General features: G+C 41.7%; 1 protein-coding gene across 1 annotated transcript in view; it reads right to left on the reverse strand.

Moving 5' to 3' along the window:
* robo2 (roundabout, axon guidance receptor, homolog 2 (Drosophila)) overlaps positions 1–21,136 on the reverse strand; it is a 330,740-nt gene that overhangs the window by 51,082 nt on the left and 258,522 nt on the right. The window contains exons 6-15 of the mRNA XM_030779068.1: positions 17,794–17,930; positions 16,027–16,038; positions 13,248–13,372; positions 11,912–12,083; positions 7,844–8,049; positions 6,269–6,350; positions 5,973–6,138; positions 5,657–5,823; positions 4,039–4,160; positions 490–721 (exon numbers count right to left, since the gene is read on the reverse strand). Coding sequence (XP_030634928.1) covers positions 490–721; positions 4,039–4,160; positions 5,657–5,823; positions 5,973–6,138; positions 6,269–6,350; positions 7,844–8,049; positions 11,912–12,083; positions 13,248–13,372; positions 16,027–16,038; positions 17,794–17,930 — 1,421 coding nt within the window. The remainder of the gene's footprint in view (positions 1–489; positions 722–4,038; positions 4,161–5,656; positions 5,824–5,972; positions 6,139–6,268; positions 6,351–7,843; positions 8,050–11,911; positions 12,084–13,247; positions 13,373–16,026; positions 16,039–17,793; positions 17,931–21,136) is intronic.

Genomic DNA, 21,136 nt, shown 5'->3' on the forward strand with positions numbered 1-21,136 from the left:
CATTGCAGGCCTGCAGGAGAAATGTGTTCTATACTGTCATCGAAACCTGAGCCCGTATGGGCCAGACAAAAGCACGGTCATAAGATACAACATGTTCTGAGTGCTTGTGTCTAAGATGCATGCAGAGCAGACAGACAGACAGACAGACAGACAGACAGACAGACAGCATCATATGAACACATGAGCAGTAGCCTACAGAGAGGCTGAACTTTTTCTTTGTCTAAGTCTGAATTATTAGAATCTTTAGCGTGTTCGTATATTTTTAGTTCTCACACCAACCAGGAAGACAGCTTGTGATTTGTGGAGATATTTGAAATGCACCAATCACCGCTCATTGTTAGTTTTCTTAACAGGCCCACGTAAGTTCACAGCAATCTTTTCCATGGTGGGACATTCAAGAGTAACTCCTTTAATAACTTATTTATAAATTGGGGGCAGGGGTGGGGGTTCACATAATCATTTTAATAGGAGATTTTGGCAGGTCTGTACCTTCCTCGGTGGTGCGCACAGTCCTGGACTCGCTGTCCATGCCCTGGAACTCGTTGAAGTACGGGCGGACCTTGATCTCGTACATGATCCCCTTCTTCAGCGAGGAGAGTACCACGCTGCGCTCGGAGGAAATCTTCACATCCTGGCTCTGCCAAGGTCCCGGGGCGGGCAGGCCTGAAGTCTGCCTGTATAAAACTCTGTAACCCTGAATGAACTGGGACTGCCGATCCACCTGCACACACATTTGAAAAAAAAAAAAAAAAAAAAAGCATTGAAGCATTTCTGTATTGCCATCAGTGGTTACAGAGTTACAAAGTCAATTTGTTCTCTGTAAACAGTGTCCTCTGGGTACTTTATGACCCCAATAACTGACCTGAGATCAGTTCTCCCAACCTTTTTCCTTATCAGAATCATTGCAGGTGAAATGTCGTTTCTGCTCCTGGCGCAGCAGCAGTAAAGGGGAATAATGAGTTTACTCGCGGCTCATTGCCTTGCTTTTTCAAAAGCACTGATCTCAAATGAACTGTGGGGTTCTAAATAGCTCAGTCACCATACCGCTAGCCTGCCCAAAGAATTTATCACAGTCTTTTAACGCCATTGGGCTTGAGGAGAAAACAGGAACACTGAGTTAGAAACACTCAGAGAAAGGGGAAAAAAGCGAGGTTTATGAGCACACTCTCTCCGCTGCCATACACCAGTGGTGCTGAGCGCATGACCCCGGTTTTCAATTCTCATGATTGTAGTCAAGGCTTCGGTGGATTCTCTAAGATCAGCAGAGACACACTTTACCTCAATTAGCTTCTGCAGAGTGCAGTTTGACATTACTGCATGCTAACATGTTCTGACATGTCCAGTGCTTCTGTAAAAACGCTTTCAGAAAGACCTCTGCAAGCACCATACATATGCATGGCTCTCATATTCTGTAAATAACATGTTAACAGCTCCTGCAAAAACCATGTGTCTCTTGATCTGGGACTACCTCAGCAGTCAGGAGAGAGAGAACAAGAGAGAGAGAACAAGAGTGGGGGCCCTGCGAGCCACATAATTTAAAGGGCTGAGGGAGAAATGAGGAGTACAGGTGCAATGTCTCTCTTTCTCTCTCTCTCAAAAATATAACACACAACACACACACACACATTTATCTTCTTCAAACATACAACATGCATACACACACTCACACACACACACACCCAATGGGTACTTAACATATGTCTTCCCCATGTGGGAAGACAGAGTGTCAGCCCTGTATCATTTCTCCGTTTCTAAACTGATAAGGGACATCTTTCTCTAAACTTGGGTCTGTTTTGTGTTGTTTAGAGGAGCGGTGGAAAAAAGTTTAACTGAACGCAGAGGCGAATTGGGCATAACTCACTCTAATGGGTTGTTAACAGTGGGTGAAGTGAGCCAGGCTTTCAAGTAGGATATTAAGCAGCTGTTTCTTTCGCCTGCACAGCCGGAGTAAATCAGTCCAACAGTCCCACTCGTCCGGGTTTCAACTTTGGGCTAATTGAATGATTCAGGAATGTAAAAGCTTTTTATGACACTGTCTGTGTTTACAGAAAACCAGCTGATGGATTGCGAGGGAATGTTGGGTGTTGATTAAAGAGGCAATCATAAGGAAAAAGCTTCCGGAACAGTCCACTGCTCTTCTGCTTTGCGCTACAAAAAAAAAAAAAAAAAAAGCTTGCCAGTCTCTTTTTAACAACTGTTGATGTTGGCCATTAATAGCAGAGTGTGGAGAGTAAATGCACTAATGTGACAAGCCAAGCCCTAAAAACCTCCATTTGAATGTAATTCAGCTGTGTGAGTGAACATAATTACAGACTAGATGGCGGCTGACGCTTTACAGCTATTGTAAAGAAAAGAACAAAAAAAGGAAAGAAAAAACATAACAGAGGACTCTGACACTGTAAAAAGTCATGAATAGATATTGACAAAGATTAACCGAGTCACAAAAGCAAACTATCAAAGGTTACACTGCTTATGCTGTCCTGTGTCCATTTACTTTCATCACGTACGTTTACCTAGCACTCTTTACCCAGTATCACTCAGTGCTTAACTTTAGAGCTACTCGATTTGTGAGTGATACATTACAGTTTTAGATTATGGTGTAACTCTATTTGTGAGTGATACATTACAGTTTTAGATTATGGTGTAACTCTGTTTGTGAGTGATACATTACAGTTTTAGATTATGGTGTAACTCTGTTTGTGAGTGATACATTACAGTTTTAGATTATGGTGTAACTGTTTGTGAGTGATACATTACAGCTTTAGATTATGGTGTAACTCTGTTTGTGAGTGATACATTACAGTTTTAGATTATGGTGTAACTCTGTGAGTGATACATTAAAGCTTTAGATTATGGTGTAACTCCATTTGTGAGTGATACATTACAGTTTTAGATTATGGTGTAACTCCATTTGTGAGTGATACATTACAGCTTTAGATTATGGTGTAGCAGACCTGCTTCATTCTTACCATGATAGTACAACTGTTAAGTTAATTACTGTTCATAGCATCCAACGCTGCTTCATGCCTCTCACTGGGCAATACCTTCTCTTCTCACACTTCTGTTCATTAGCACTTCTTCTACCTGTGCATCTCTGTAGTTCACTCTTACTTCCTTCACCTTTCCTTGCACCTGTATTTGGTCTACTACTGAGCTTGACCGCGGCACTTACGCTACAGGGAGCTCCTTAATGACTACATGCCCGGATTGGATTTACCTCACGTGGACATTACTTTGCATAAAAGCATCTGCTAAAAGAGTAAATACAAATTTAAAGGTTATTAAACTTTTGTCAATAGTGCTATGTCTATAAATACATCTACCACTACTACTACTGGTACCACCACTACTATCACTGCTACTGCTTCTGTCAGTGCTAATGACAGTTCCTCAATATGGAAAAGGCAAAACTGTATACTGTGTTGAATGTAATCGGTTTTGAGTGCTAAATGGCTTTGATTCTGGTCAAAGTATACTAAGGCCTGTCTGGACAAAACAAACAGCATTATTGTGGTTTAGTAGAGGAGACACATGGGGACACTGATTGCTTGTTGTTGACAGTGACTAGTGTGTATGCATATGCATGTGTGTGTGATTGAGTTAAAAAGACAGTAAATACAAAACGATTCAGTTTCACTCAGAAAAACTGCAGGTAAGAAAGTTGATACAGCGGGAAAGAGGTAAACTGGCTCTGAAATCAGGCATGTGTTGAGTGGATGATAGCAAGCACACATTTAACTCGAGATGCTTTGTTAGTTAGTGCCGCATTTATCTTCATTTCAAATGAACATGTGTGCTTTAAGCCCAGCGAGGCAGCAGATGTCCGATACGCCTCTCTGATACACAGTGTGGAAAACAGACAAGGCGAATCACAAAGACTTCACTTCTCCCAGTTGGTTTGATGTTTACTAACTGAATGAGTGCTTGCAATTAATCATAGACCCAGACAGTTTCCTTTTTTACATTGAAAAACGGACACTTCAGTAAGTAAAGAAGCAAAAAAGAAGTAAACAAGATCCGAGTCCCACTCTATCTTACCGTCCAGGTGACTTGGATAGTGGTGGGGCTGAGGACCACCGGGTTGTGTAGACGGACAATGACCTCTCCAAGTTCCTTCTGCACATGCCTGTGGTCCACTCCCTGAGCTGGTGGACTTATATCTGCAGCAGAAAGAGAGAGAGAGAGAGAGGCCAAAGGTCAGTGTCTTTTTATACATATTTTTCTATATTTTGCCCAAAAATGTCAAATGGTCAGATTTTGTTGTTTGTGGGGTTGAATTGGTTACTGAATATTGTAGAGCCTCTCTGTATGTTTTTTCACTGTGCAGACTGTTGTTCATTTAGAACAAGCTTCAAAAACTGATCTGAGGACTCTCCCCGAGCAGGCATCCAAAGCTGAATTTACATAACACTTCAATTTCTTCATCATCTGAAAAACTGTAGGATGCTAAAAAGACTGCGAAAGATACCTTTTGTAGAAAAGCAGACTAAAGACATTTAGATTCTCTGTTTCTCTGTCATATTGCCTGTCTGAAAAAAAATAAATAAATACAACAACAACAAAAAAAAACAATCTCACATCAATCGGTTGGTCAGCATGGCGCGGCCTTTGAGAAATGATTATGAACAATACTTTCCAACTCAATTTTTCTGTTTCACACATGACAGTGTTTTCATTTACAATCGCCAAGACATTTCCGTCTGCAAGAGGGGAGAAAAATGGAAGTGGTGAAATTGTGGTTCTATTTGTTTCTCTTCCATTGTGAATGGAAGAAATGTTACTTAATGCTTAATGGCCAAACCTCGGTTCAGCTTTCCTGCCAACCTCCTGTATGAATACAACAATAATATACAAATAACAGGTGTACGTCATTCTGCGGAACCATAAAACTACCTAATTCAGTTTGGAAGACGGTAAAAATCTATTAGAAAATGGAGACTGCCAGTGCAAGTGCTTAAGCACTAATTCCACAATAGGAAAGATTGTATAACTGCCATAATTCAAACTTACTCACTAACAATAAGCAGCAACTTCCTGAGTTTGTATTTTTTAAAAGAGTTTACTGCAGGCAAAGCTCATAAAGTTTTACAAAGGGAGGACCTTTTCTTTCAAATCCAATAAAGAGACTCATGGCAACAAGTTACTGTAATCTAATCTTGGAGTCAGGAATTTTTCCACGTTATGATCATTAAGGTAGCAGGAACGGCACAAACTCACTTATGGCTTCCTAATGAAGAAGGCATTGGCTCTACATAATGTCGTAATGAGCACAAACTCATTTATGCCTTACAGAGGGAGGCAATATATACTCCACGTAGAACCCAACAGACTCAACCGTGACCTGTCGACCAGAGTTTGACCATCTCAATCGGACATTTCAGTAACACCGTACCAGAAAAGCACATTTGAGGTAAGCTAATGCTAGCTATGTTTCCTTATTATAATGGGCATTACACAGCAAACGGTTTATTTCTTACATGGTTTAAACTGACCGATCCATCTTAGAAGTGCTATTATGTTGGTAAGTCCCTCTAAAACATTTAGCAACAGTTGCTAACTTGTTATCCACAAAGTATCATTTCTTGTTTCATGTCGGTTTATTGAAGTCAGTCCTGTAAAATGAAAGAATTTCTTTCTCAGGAACATTAAGACTTACCTTGAGTGCGGACGGGATCGGACATGGGGCTGGGGTCACTCAGGCCTTGACTGTTCACAGCGCGAACCATGAACAGGTAGATGGTGTTGGGGCGGAGCCCCTTGACTGTGTACTGCGTTGTCTTCACGTGATCAGCGACCGTTTGCCAGCTGTTACTAACCGATTGGCTAAACAAGACAAAGGTTAGAGTGTGAAAGTAAGGGCAGAGAAGGAATGTGAACAGTTTTTCTTGATTTAAGCGAGTCACACGCTGAGTCACATTTAAATCTAAGAACTACAGGTGAAGAGATATGTCACAACATGTCGGCGTACACACCTGAAGGCCTCGATCACAAACGATGAGATCGCGGATGCTCCAGCCAGACCAGGCTGCCAGGAAAGAGACACACTGTTCTTGGTGACATCAGTGACCTGGGGTTTGGATGGGGGACCTGGGAGTTCTTTTTCATCCCTGTTTTTAATCACCATCACCCCGCCGGATTCTGTGAGAAGGAGAGAAAGTCTTCAAACAAGGAACTGATTTGCCTAAGGAAAAACTTACTGCTGATGCTGATTCGGGGGGATGTGTTTAACATAGCGCTAGCTAGCTAGCTAATGCCTAGCACATGCTACCTTTTACTTCCAGGAAAGCACTCCATGATGTTTCTCCACTGGAGCTAGCTGCCACACAAGTGTAGATACCTGAATCAGAGAGCTGTTCAAATGGGAACAAGAGAAGAAGGGAGAGAGATGTCAAGAAATTTGTACAAAAATAGTACATATGTAACAACAAGTGATCTAAAAATAACAATATCCATTTAAATTAACTCTCTCACTAGGACACAAACCAAAGCCTCTCATCCTCCCAACTGTCTTCTGATTGTTCTGATATTTCAACTAATAAAAGAGAACAAGGGGCAAGTCTGCACAAATTTACAATGTGGGAATCGCTGATGCTTAAGCTGTTGTGGATTGTGTTATCTACGTAGGCTAAGCCAAACAGGAGACCTCCTCCCGTATGTACCCAATTTTATGCCAACCGCAACAAAGGAGGGCTAATTCATTTAAGGGACACATGCTGGAACCCCCCGGACTGATGACAGCTGGCTTGTCCTTCGCTCCTTTCCTTAAGTTTTCTGCTGTTGTTTGTAGCCTTTCATCACCGCGCCTCACTTACCATTTATTAAATAGAATGTCAGCAGTCGGTCGCTTTGCCAAGTGTAATGGATATTCTATCGTGGCTGAGTGGGGGTGGTGCAGGGACTCTAAATTCAATACCCCCCCCCAAAGAGGTGTGTGCATGCGTATGTGCGCGCGTGCGTGAGTGTGTGTGTCTGGAGCCTGTCCAGACTTGTTCAGCCAAGGCCTGAGAGATCTGTCGTATTTACTAAGTGATAGCATCAAACAATTTATGGAAATCAATATTTCCCATTCATCTCTTTAATGCAATATGATTCCCTTTGTCCATCTATGATATGTCTCACGGATATCTGATTGAATTCTCTTACGCTTATACATCACACTTAGGACTTGCAAGCTGACAGAAAGGACACACACATGAACACACACACAAACACTACAGGGACAAAGGGATCAATTGAGATTATAACCTATGGAAGAGAGTTAACAGGAAGTGACACAATGACAATACCACATATCATATCACAATATAACATCAGAGATGAACTTAAAATTGCAACCTTATACTTAGAATATCCATTCAACCAGCTTCATTATTACAAAGCTATATATTCTCTGTCCAGATACATTAATCTCTTTGTTAACTGAGGGTAGAGGATTGTGGTGTCTGTAGCTGTGATTTACTCACTCACTCATTATCTTAGCTGCTTATCCTAATCAGGGTCGCGGGGGGTGCTGGAGCCTATCCCAGTGTTCATAGGGCGAAAGGCAGGGAAACACCCTGGATAGGTCGCCAGTCCATCACAGGGCACAGACAAACACACACATTCATATTCGGGGGCAATTAAGCACCTCCAATTCACCTAACCTGCATGTCTTTGGACTGTGGGAGGAAACCGGAGCTCCCGGAGGAAACTCACACAGACACGGGGAGAACATGCAAACTCCACACAGAAAGTACCCTGGCCACCCGGCCGAGAATCGAACCCGAGACCTTGCTGTGAAGTGACAGCGCTACCTACCGTGCCACCCCAGCTGTGATCTAGTTTTTTTTTTAGGTTCTCTTACTCTGATGTTCTTGATCTGCAGGCTGCCCAGGTCTTGGAGGGACATGCGAGGGTCCTTGCCCAGGAGACTGACCCCGTCCTTCAGCCAGCTAATGGTGGGGATGGGATCTCCTGATGCCTGACACTTCAGCAGCGCCACGCTGTCTACTCCTAAAGTCTGATTGGCCGGCCCTTGACGAATGATGGGCGGAGGTCTGTCCGTTAACACTGCATAACAAAAAAAGAAAGAGTCAAATCAGACAACCAATCAAAATTTTTTCCCAACCAACCATTCAGCTACACAAAATAGGACAAAAACGCTGCCACACATACAATATTAGCCTGGAAATATTATGTTTGGTTTTCTTTTTTCTCTCTCTCTCTTTTTCTTTTAATACGTCCTTGTTGTAATTGCTCTATTATATTCTCCTATTCTTCATACAAAATACAATCCAAACATTACATCATACAATTAAACATTACAAAATGTTTTTATACCCAAACAATGTTGTCAAAAGAAAGCAGTTTGTTCTGAGTTCAAACATCAATAAGTCATAATGAGTATTTGTGCCCCGAGGCTTTGATGTTTCTTTTTCTAATTTCAAGCCAACAGAAATATTCTGCTGCAGTTGACTAGAAATACTACTGCAGGGTAGATTTTCAGCAGCATACAACCAAAAAAGGACCCAAAGCCCATTACAACAGCCAGACTCGAGCTAGAAGGCACAATTTTCCCTGAAGGCTTTAACAAAACTTCTTTTCCAGTAAATTTCTCAACCCTGCCTACAGTTACATTGAAATGTAACATGTTACAAGAGCCTTAGTCAGTCAGCTTAGAAAGTTCAGCGAAAATATTGACTGGAAACACATATGTGAATCTGTATCATGGATCAAGAGGTTGTGATAACTGCTTTGGATAGTGTAACGTATTTGTTCACTGTTCTGCTCCGGGTATGGCTACATCACAGTGCTGTAACTAGTTGGCCCCTTATGTGGTAGAAACTGCTGAGTCCTGGTTTTCCAGTTCACTGATGTGGTGGGAAGTGGTTTTTTTGCAGTTTTCAGTTACTGGTTGTCTGTGTTCTGTGACATTTAGACTCTAGTCTAAGTACTTCAGTTCCAGTGCCAGTTACAAGAATGCAAGCTATCAAAATGGCCCCACGAAGCACGATGTCATGGCTGAGAACACCCACCCACCTCATTCCCCAAAACCACTAAAAAACCAAACCAAACAAAAAAAAAACACCCCATCTGTGAAAGAGTGACCTCTCTCAGGGCATTTTCAGTTAAGTATCCTATCCTTTCTGCTTTTGTGCTCTGTATGGCTTGGACATCAAAAGGTTAACAGATTTTCAGTGACCTGGAACAAAAATCATAATTGTGGAAAATGTACTGAGGGAGCCTGACTTTTTTAAAAATATCTTTATATTAACATTCACTCTCTCGCACATGAATATGTATGAGGTGAATGTCTGTGCACTGCATTAAGAAGAAAAAAAAAAAAGAAAAGAAAAAGGCTGCAAGGGTTTGTGTGTGTGTGTGTGTGTGTGTGTGTGTGTGTGTGTGTATGTGTGTGTGTGTGTGCACATATGTGTGTGTGTGAATGAGTAGAACTGTCAAAGGACTCTGTTGTAGAAACAGTTTGTCTCTTTAGAGGTGAATAATATTGTGTCTCCTGGTGCCCCTTCACACACGTTAATTAGCAGGTTTGGATTAATGACGACAGACCTGGGGTGCTAATTACCCAGTCTCCTTCTAACCTTTCAACTCATCATAACACATTCTCTCTCTCTCTCTCTCTCTCTCTCTCTCAAGCATTTATGGAATCATTGATTTTAAGAAATTAATTTCAACTCTCTTTGCCAATGTGTTGAAAGGCTGTGGGTTTTATTTTTATTCTAATGTATTTCTGTGTTTAACTGTACACTGAGCATGGATAATGACAGTGTACAAATTAAGTTGGTATTGAATTTGTCTGCGAAAGTTCTCTCTCTCTCTCTCTCTCTCTCTCTCTCTCTCCAACTCTAACTCTGCTCTTCCAGGTCAATGGCTGACTCCTAGTTGTCTCCAACCTCTCTATTCTCTCATTAACTAAAAGGTTTTCCCTCTGGACGTTTTACAGATAAAGCATGTTTACAGGACAGTAAGGCTGTGTTGGAATGCTAGAGCACAGCTCAGTGTCTCCTTAATTCATCAGTGAGGATTACTCTAAACCGGAGGGAACTCTGCATAGCCTTATCTGTCCATACTGCTTCACCGTCAGGGGTCAGCTAACACTCATTTGCTCAAACAGTTGGCTGAGCTAGTCTTACAGCTTAATGTAGTCATAAAGAAATTATGGTTTTAATGTTGGCTGCTAAATTCTTTTTTTTTTTTCCAATATTTCTTTAAAGGAAAACTGGATGCTTTCCATAACTTGTCAAAGTTCTCTCTTTCGCCGTGGTTTATTTTTGTAGTATGGATGATGGAGTAGCTCTGTTAGTGAGTGTGTGTGTGTGTGAAATAGAGAGAGAGAGCTATTGCGTATTCGTGTTAGTGTGCGTATGTGGGGTGTGTGTGTGTGTGTGTGTGTGTGTGTGTGTGTGTGTGTGTGTGTGTGTAGGTGTGTGTGTGAGTCAGTGTGTGGCTGGTTGGTTGACATGATAAAATGATGTGAGCTGTGGGGGTGAGACTGAGTGGAGGCCTTGGCTGTCTGCATCAGAAATTTCTCATTACAGATCTCCTTGAACCCAAAGGGTTCTTGTCATCCCCCCTCAGGCCAGTAAATCAACCTCTCTCCTTGGCAGGTGTGGCCATGACCTCCTCCTCCTCTTCCTCTCTGCCTCCTCGTCCCTCTATCTATCTATCTGTCCTGTCACCACCAATCTCACTCAGACACTTTAGTCATCTCACACATTCCAACATGCGCGTACACACACACACACACACACACACACACACAGCATGCTCTTTGACCGAACAGGTTGAGTGATAAAAGCCAGACGAATGTTGAGTGAGAAGACTATAGGTCAAAGGCAAAAGGTCAGGTTCAGTTTACTTTCTGAGACAAATTTAAGAGACAACACAGTGGAATTTCATCATGCGCAAAAATGACATAGACTAAATCAACTGATTTCTGATTTAATTTCCCCCTTTCTGACACTGAAGCCTTATCATCTACACAATATTCTTTTAATCTTTAAATTTAATTTGAAAACTCATTAATTTTTCAACAAGGCCAAACAACAGATTATCTCCAAATTCCACAAGGCAAATAGAAAAAGTTTGACTGTGAAAAAAAAAAAAAGAACTGTTATTGCTAATACTAAAAGAGTGATTGTTTGGGATATGACAAGCTCAAGGGCATTTTTCATATTTCTCAAATTAAAACGAAATAAAACCACACCCTGACACTTCTTGAGATAGCAAATATTTTGGTAGAGAGCCAGAGAATATGTCATCAAGACAGCTATTCATATTTCATACTGTGAGCCTGGTATTCAGGCAAACTCAAGGCCACAGTCCTATTTTTCTTCCAAAGCTGATGAAATCATTAATAAAATCATTAGGGAGAGAAGTTTGCCCTTAAAAAGTCACACTAAATATTGAGGAGCGTTTTCCCTGGCACTCACTTTCTGTGTCTGTGAATGTGTGAAAGAAAGAGACTGATTGGGGGTTTGATATTAAAAAAATAAAAACAGATGGAGGGTGAAAGAGAAAGATAAGAAAGAACAGAAAATGAAAAAGTATACTGAGTGTAAAAAGGTGACAGGAGATGTGTGAGAGAAAAGGGGGGGAAATTAAAGTATTCAGAAAGAACACATGTGAAGGATAGTAAACATACAGAAAAACAAGTGTGGAAGAGAGATACAGATAAAGAAAAAGAGAATAATGGCAAGAGAGAGAAAGAGACAGTGAGAGACAGAGTGAGGGAGAAAAACTGAAAGAGAGAGAGAGAGAGAGAGAGAGAGAGAGAGAGAGAGAGAGAGAGAGAAAGATAGAGTGTGTGTTATTGAAGAGACAGACGGAAAGTGCATGCCAGAGAGAGAGAGAAAAGGCATGTAAAGTATTGGGAGAGGCCATTTAGAATTAGCTGTGGTCCAGTGCATACCATCTGTGACCTCCAGTTGAGCTTTGGCGAGGATGCTGCCAGCCACGGTCAGGGCCTGGCAAATGTAATAGCCAGCATCGGCCCTCTGCACCGACGAGATGGTCAGATCTCCACTGGGCGACACAGAGAAACGGCTGTTTGGCTGCTGTGGCTGATTGGGAAACATCAGGTTCTGTGAAAAAGAGACAAAACGAGGAGAAAAAAAAGAAAACATGGGCAATTAGCAGAAACACAGACATATTCACACAGGGAGTGAAAATGAAGCCCATGCTCTCTGCTAACACACTGTTTCCTGTCTTTTCTAACTCTCTCACACAATGTGCTCAATGCAAATTTGATTCATCGTTTTATTAAAAATAATTTCATACACCTACACGATATTCTGAAATGGGCATCGCAGCACATTCTCTCCAGTGTTAGCCCCTCTTAGCATTGCTCCCTGCGAGGTTGGTCCATTTTTTAATTTCATACAATTTTCATAATTGCCAAAGCTTGGTTTGTTTATAAACTGTGAAGCAGGATTTATCTGTAAATCTGAGCACAGGGGAGGAGGCGAAGAGATTCATACTAAAAAAAGGGCAATTTAGGAACTAAAATTAATTATGGCTTTGTGGTAATTAACGCCAGTAATGAGCAGAGATCAGCTAGCACTAATGGCCAACAGAGGGTAGGCTGGCATTGATGAAGACACAACCTCTACCCAGAATGCTTTGTATTTTCACTCCAGCCCCACCCTTCCTTTTTGTTCATTATTTCCCCCCTTTTTTTTTCAACCTTTCTTCTTTTTTTTTTCCCCAAAGTCCCCAGTCAACAGCAAAGAGAGACATTAGCTGGATTCAATTACACCTAATGACTTTAATGCAGCAAAAGATGTGGTTTTTTTAATTAGCCTCATCCAGAGCCGACACATGATAGATGTCCACTCCATTATCCTCAAGTGTAACAGAGAGGCCTTCTCAGGCCTAACCGCTTCATTACTGCTTTAATTTGTCCTTTTAACAAATACCTTCATATCTTATTTAAGACTGCAGTCAGCAAGAGAGAGGGACAGAAAGAGGGACAGAGAGAGAGAGCGATTGAGACATTATAAACATAAAATCAGATAATCAGGCATATGAGTGCCACGGTGCTTCAGTGTGAGGACACAGAGGTATGTGACGACAGTAAGATGAGAATAGCTGAACATCTGTCTGGCGAACTTCCAACTTATTTACATTACATTTGAGGTCACACAAGTATGCTTTCTGTTTTCCGGCTCCCTTTTGCGTGCCGTAAACATATCCATATCATCCTTCCCAGCGCTGTGGTGAAGTGTAGCTGTAGAGCTGTCTCTTACCTGACTGCCTTCTTTCTGCCAGAAGACTGCAGGCTGAGGGTTCCCTTTGGTCTCGCACGGGAAGGTGGCCGCGCGGCCCTGTGCCACGATCTGGTCCCGAGGACGGATCACGAACTGCGGCGGAGCTAGGTTTAAAAAAAAAAAAAGAAACAAACACAAAAAAAACCCCGTTAAAATCCCAGTTATGGGTGTGTTGTGACATTGACAGTAGACAGAGAAGGTGACAGTCAGTGTTAATGGAGGTGAGGCAGCGACAGATGACTGAAAAGCGAGGTCGGTTCAGATGGACAGGTCACACCGGGCTTCCATGCACCACCTCATTTCACCTGCTGTTGTTTTTTTTTGGAGAACAAACCTTAAAGACTGTGACAACACCACGGTAACCAAGGCAAGGCTGTTTTTTCATTCATTCATTTGTTCAGACAGGTGGGATTTAGAACGGAACTGAATGAATGACACACACAGCAGTGACCCGATCACAACAGCATCAGGGGTTAGTCACTGCTCTGAGCACACACACACAACATACATATACAGACACATACACACACATAGCTTCTTCTCCCGCACGTGTGAGAGGTGTTCTCAGATGGTTTTTGCTCGCCTCCTGCTCTAATTTGGACCCAGCAATGACTATTATGTAGCAAAGCATTAAGTATTACTAATCATTTTTTTTTATCCTGTTTTCATATTTTCATTTAACAGTTCATTCATTACACAGAGATGCATTAAGTATATAGTAGCAGCTAACATGATCTTTTATATACATTAAAGTCTAACACTTGATTCTTAATACATATTGGTAACACATGTTCCTGATACTAAAGTGTCTGACAAATGTTTGATCCCAAAACTAAGAGAACCCTTTTCCTCTCATAATAGTTAGACAGTAGTTAAACACTAAGCTATATTCTCAGCCAATCAGTGTTGCTTGGGGGAGTGGTAACCCAGTATTGACTTTAAGTGCAGCACTCCAAATGTTTAATCAGACACACTCCAACCCTTTGCCCTGTCAGATGAGATCTTTCCACACCAAATTTACTCTGGATTCTGATACATCTCAGATTCACACCACGCTTGCAATCTAATCCTAACCCCCCAGACAAGTGCAAACACAGCCACCCTTCAATGGAGTGGACCGAGGCTCCCACAGAGGAAATTCAAATAAGGCTGCTAAGTTCTGCCTCTCTCCTCCTTGCTTCTCTCCAACATTAAGGTTATGTGGAAATGTCGAACAAATGGGCAAAGCTTTCCCCTAAGAACCTCTTCAGCAGCTCCAGCCCTGTCATCTTCACTAATGAGAAGGTCAAACTGTCCTTTGTCAAAAGCTATTTGCCTCTTTGTTCTGAGAGCAAAGGCAACTGAATTGTGGCAGATACAGAGCTACAAAAGCTAATGCAGAAAACCAATCAATTGCGACTGATATACCGACATATCTACTATATAAGAACAGATGTCAAATCTTGTAATGCCGAATATTTTAAAAGTGTGACAGGGCCAATTTTATACAGGGCTGTGATAAAAAGTATATTACTATTTCTAAAAGAGAACGTGCTCATTGATGAGCCATTGTGTTCTTTTACATCTCCCAAAACGTCCCATATTTCCAGTCGAAATCCTAACCCTGATAACACAGCTGGCCACAGTCAAATGGAGAGCACTTTCTCATCTGTAGGCTTTTAGAATCTGATCCCCACACGACCTGGCAAAGCAAAGCGGCTCAGACTTATGGATTTTTGGCCTCCCAGTTGGTGCTTCTCTCAGAGTCGCGTCCCGGACAGAATTCTTAAATCAGATTTTGGCTGTGTTTCCACAGCCTCACTGACCGTTGGCCAACCGTAACACAGAGCAGGGGATAAAGCTAGGCGAGTCACATGTCTTGACGGTCTGTCTAATTTTCATGTTATTATTTGGATATTTGATCAGTGAGATGATTGTTGAATAATCTACCCTGAATCGGTTTGTGAATGCAGCATGTCTTTTTCTCTGTGTCGTGTAGTTTACTCTTGGTCAACAGAAGTGTATTTTGTTGAGAAAGCCCACCAGCCCTTGGGCAGATGTGTGTGGTTATGAATTAAATATGGGCAATTCAACTTCCATTCAGCTCTTACTCTGAAGAGACATTATCCTCTCAAGTCATTAGAGCACCCCCAATCAAAGACACTGTGTGTGAGGTCTGAACACAACCATCTCTGTCTCCCTCTGTTTCTAACACACACATACAGACTCAACACTCATACAAACCCACAGTCACACACACAAAAACACACAATCACACAAACATCCAACCTAGGGCGCTAACAAGGTTTTGACTTGTTAGTTTGGTCATAAAAGAGTAGCACAGCTTCTAAACTCTAGTGGGCAGTACTGTCAGAATGAGGCCAACATAAAGAGATGGTTAGTGAATTAACAGGTTAGTAAGTCAAGCACTTTTTCAGCTGTTCATCTGAACCCAAGAGAAAGTCAGAAACAAACAGCCTGTTAGAAATGCACAGGCATGACTCATAAGACTATTATGTTAATACAAAAAGCATAGCAAAAAGGCAGCAGTGTGTATGTGAGTGTTTGCATGTATGTGTGTGTGTGTGTGTGTGAGAGAGAGAGAGAGAGAGAGAGAGAGAGAGAGAGAGAGGGTTTCTGTGTGTGTGTTTTTGTGTGCATGTATTTGTTTGTGTGTGTGAGAGAGAGACTGTGTGTGTGTGTGTGTGTGTGTGTGTGGGTCGGTGTATGTGCAACACATGCAGAATGGAGGCGAATCAGAGGCATGATGAGTACTTACCCACAGGGCGAGCTGGACACATAAAAATGATGTGGTGGAATAACACAACAGGAACAGAAAACAAAACAAACACACACACACACACACACATAGACAAAAAAGATACACACATATAGGAGGGAGGGAGGCAGGGACACAAAGAACAGGAGGAAAAGAAAGAAATAAGGACAAAAGAAATCAAAGTTAGAATGAACAATGACAATGTTGTGTTGGGATACACAGTTTGTAGCACAGAATACGCAAATGGCTTCCAATAGCAGACAGTGAAAAGACTTCCAGTTTCACAGAAATACACAACACACAATATGTTATCTAAAGTAGCACCGTTCATTTTGGTTCTAGTAAGTGTTGTCTGTACTTCAGAATGAGCTAACTCTGGGTCTAGCACCTCCTAGTGGTGTACATGTGACATTGTGCTTAATGAGGATGACTATTGTATGAGAGGGGTTGAAGTGTAAGCTTGTTTTCCTGTTTTCACACACATTTCCTTCCCATTTTCATCACTTTTTTTTTCATGAAGCAGTACTGTTTGGGATTTAGATGGCACATACAGCCTTGCTCTAGCTGTCTCTCCATTCGTATTAATGACAGGCACACATCCCCGGGCGTGGGTGTGTTTGAACTAGTGAGGCAGGATGGGTACATCACTGATCAGTGAGAGAGAGGGAGAGAAGGGAGAAAGACAGAGAGAGAACGAGGGGGGGAGGCAGAGAGAAAGACAGAGAGACAGCAAGAGAAAGGGGAAAGAGAGAGAGAGCAAGAGGGAGAGAGGAAGAGAAATAGACTGACAGAGAGGAGTAAAGTTCATATTTAATTCAGTGGTACAGCTGTTGAGGCCTAGTGCCATACTGACAAGAAAGGATAAAGAAGCTTGTGTTCACTCATTATCTTTCCCTGTCTCTCTCCCTCTCTAGCTCTCTCTCTTTCTCTCTTTATACCTCTTACTTGCTCCAGAGGATGAAGTGTAACCTAAGCAAAAATAGATAAACTAGTTATGTTATAACTGTAGAATTTGGTGAAAACCGAAAATGATTTCACAGGTTTGTTTTAACTCAGTGGTGTAAACTGTCTGGCTACACTAGCGTTGTCTTTGCTCTCTTAAAGAAGACAACCGGTTGATTTTACTGTCATGAGAAAGAAAGGGAGGGGAAGGGTCACTGGGGGAAGATCATTGGGAGAAGGGAAAAAAAAGTGTTTTTTTATTAACTTGGCGCATCTTTGCACCAGTAAACTGTGAAATGGGTTCAGTGGTCTTGGGAAGACATGGTTGATATACTGGAGATCGGGGTGGGGACGAAGGGATAAGTCTCATTTCAGCTTATGAATAATGAAAGAGATTCATGGACAAAACTAGATGCCCCCCCCCCCCCCCCCCCCCCCCCCCCCCAAATCCTGCACTTCATTTAAGGTCATGTCGGGGATTCAGCGAGTCTTTTTAGGTGAGGGACGAGCAGCAGCTGTCAGGCACTCTGTTTAAGGAACAATGTAATAGGCTAAAATCCACACAAAACATGCAGACAGGGACAGCGGCACACTACGATGACGCTCAGAGTTTTAGTCGTAGAGAAGTGAACAGTTTCACAGTGTCACCTTTGTTTATTTATTTATTTATTTTTTTTAGTGAAACTGAGTGTGTGTGAGGGTGAAAAATGCATTCATAAACATGAGGGACAGTATTTGACGAGCTGTGAGAGCTGTGACTGAGTCCCTGGTCGACACATTACGTGAGTGTGTCAGTGAATAGCACTAAACACGTCAAAAACTCACCTCTGACCGTCAGCGTGGCGGACGCCTCCACTTTGCCCACACGGTTCTCTGCCACGCAGGCAAAGGTTCCCTCATCTCCCGCAGACACTCTCTTTATCCTCAGAACATAGTCATCCTTCTCATACTTAATATCATACCTGAAAAACACAGAGAACAGGTATGAGTATGAGAACTGGGGGGATACACATATATTAAGACATTTAGCTACAGGTTAAAAAACAAAACAAAACAGACATCACCTAAATGTTCTCTTTTGAGAAAGAAAAAAAAACTGTTATGGACAGTAAAATTAATGGAAAACAAACAAATATTGATGAAATACTTGTTAAATAAGTCTCCACTTGAGAGGTGGTAAATGGGAAATGTTACATTATAGAAATATTTGTTAAGAGATTGTTAAAGGATAAAAATCCAGGGGAAAAAAGTAGATTTAAGAGTGGATAAATGATTAGCAATCGCTCTCCCACACACACACACACACACACACAGAGGGGGAGAGACAGGGGAAAGGGAATTTTCAACTGGAACTAGAGATGCTTTCAATATTTATGAGGCATAGCCCCCTCCTTTCTCTCTCTCTATCTCTCTCTCTCTCTGTCTCTGTATAATTAAACTTAATATCGCAAATTTAAAAAAAAATCATAAAGACTTAAGTAAATCAATCAGTAAAAAGCAGGTGAATAAACTTCTTGCATAACATACAATCAAAGCAAGAGCATATTCCTCATACAGACAGCTCTTTCTTTGGTTCTCCTTTGATTTAACAATTCACAAATGTCGTGGAGTGATGAGAGAGTCAGAAGACAAAGAGCTGACAGGTTTTCTGGTACAGGAGCTGACAAACATTGGTTGAGGCTTTGTTTCCTGTATTGTACAGGTGTATAACTCCCCCCCCTCTCTGTGTGTTGGAGAGAGAGAGGGAAAGAGGAAATTGATAAGACAAGGCTGCTCTATTGGTTGGAAATTGAACTCTGATAGCCAGACGTCTCCCTCTCTTCAGCCTGCTTCTCCAAACACAACCCTACCCACAGGTTACACACAGGGTTAGAGAGAGTGAGTACATGACATTCACAAACCACTCTTATAGACAGAATGGTAGATCAGATATGGTGCCAAGCTTGACTGTCTGCTCTTCCTTCTTTCTTTAGATGTCAACAGCAATACATCCATATATTCATATCAACTATTAACCCTGTTACCATGTAACCATAGAAACAGGCCCTTTAACATTAAACTGCCTTCAAATGAACACCATTCAAACCGATTCATACCGAACAGAGAAAGTGATAAGTGTCCTTAGATTTTTGCTACGTGTTGTTTAAAAACTGGTGAGGATGCCAGAGCCGGTGACTTTTCTTTGAGTCGTCATGGGAGACAAAAGCCATAAGTGTGTAATTAGCCTGTGACGGTGATGGAGTAGCTAAATGCTACTTGTAACAGAGACAGACACAAGTAATTGTAGCATCAGGTGCAGAGGTGGCAAGCTGCCACCAGCAGCTGCAAAGCTAAGTTACTTCTGTGTCTCTCATCTCTCTCTTTGTTAGGATGTTTTCCACGAGAGAGAGAGAGAGAGAGAGAGAGAGAGAGAGAGAGAGAGAGAGAGAGAAAGAGAGAGAGAGAGAGAGAGAGAGAGAAAGAGGGAGAGAGAGAGAGAGAAAGAGAGAGAGAGGGAGAGAAGGAGAGGCTTCAAAGGAACCTGTATTCGCGTGCATTCCTGCACGATGAGTGGCAGTTAAGCCACTTGACATTATAACATAAAAAAAAAAAAAATCTTTAACTGACACTCAAAAATGATTTTTTGGGGCTGATTCACGAGTGAGTGCTTTGTTGGTATTTGGGAATGTACAGACCCAGGAGATGAATAGAACACTTGTATTGTTTCAAATTCACTACAGGAGTGAAACTGCGGCTTCCGGATGTTTCCGTTCTGACAGAAAAGATGCAAAGAGCAGGAAGGAGCAGAACACCTGAGGCAATGACAGAGCCGCTGTACTCTAAACCTGATCACAGGACAAAGACGTTTGGAGTCAGTTTTGTACCTGCAAGACATGTTGGATTCATAATCACGTAAAACTTCAAACAAAGAGGTGATAATAAAAAGTTATAAATTTACCATGATTAACCAAACCACCTAACCTTTTGGGACTCTATTTTCATACCGTGTGTAAAATATTGTGAAGACAAAAACTGGAACTGAGAAAGGAGACACAATAACATTGAATACAGAAATATGAGTATAAAATGAGTACAGATGTCCCACTAAAACGTGTGTGTGTGTGTGTGTGTGTGTGTGTGCAAGCCTGTGTGTGTCTGTATGATGTGTAAAGCCTGCAGAGACAAAAGATGATTGTGTGTGTGTGTGTGTGTGTGTGCGCGCGTGTGTGTGTGTCTGTCTGTCTGTTGTGTATATGCAAGAGAGAGGGAAGCTGATGCCCATCCTGTATCGAGGAATCTTCTTTCCTGTTCTTCCTATAGCAAAAATGACTCTCTTGTTCTCTGGGATATTGTTCATATTAGTGTGTACTGGATTTTGGTCAAAGCCCATGTCAAGAATAAGTGGAGAACACAGAAACATTTGTGCTGTACACACATCCACACGCATACACTCACACACAAAGAGACAGTAGCTCTTTCATTTCATTTATCATTCCATCAGTGATGGACTCTGTTTTCCATTAGAAGAGGAATGTCATTACACATGTAACTCTGAAAGATTATGGAGAGGCTTATAGAGTCAAGTTCATAACAATCTCTCTCTCACACACACACACTAAAACACACATGTTAACAAATACATATGCCTTATAATATGGTGTGAAGGAAAACCCAAACATATGCTAAGCTATGGCTTGACTGGACTACATGGTTTATTTTGGTTTGTAAGGGAACACTGTATTGAGTCAATATAGCATGTGCTGTACTGTGGGTGACTGTACTCTTTATCAGAAACTCACATTTTATGGAAAAGATAAATCTCACATCGCCAAAAATCCATTTCTAATTATGTTGGATAGTTGAATGCAGAGAGACATTTCATGAGATTTGTATCACTCGCACGTTGAGTTGAATGGGGGCCCAAAAAGACCAAATGATGTTGGTTCACAAGGGTGCAGAAGAGATAGGCGAATGTTTCAAGAGTAGAGAAGAGAGAAGAAGTTTTGGGTTTTTTTTTCCTATCTTGGGAAAAAACCCTGGGCTGCCTGTCCCATAAAAGATCTTTTTTTTTTCCTGCCTCTGAAATGCCCTCATAAGCCAGTCTGACACATCAACGCTTTTCTGATGTGCCTAATTTGCTCTCTCTGTTGTTCTGCCTCACCCCAGGACACTGAAGCACACTGGAGAA

Source organism: Chanos chanos, chromosome 7, assembly GCF_902362185.1.
Source record: "Chanos chanos chromosome 7, fChaCha1.1, whole genome shotgun sequence".
NCBI classification, from domain to species: domain Eukaryota; kingdom Metazoa; phylum Chordata; class Actinopteri; order Gonorynchiformes; family Chanidae; genus Chanos; species Chanos chanos.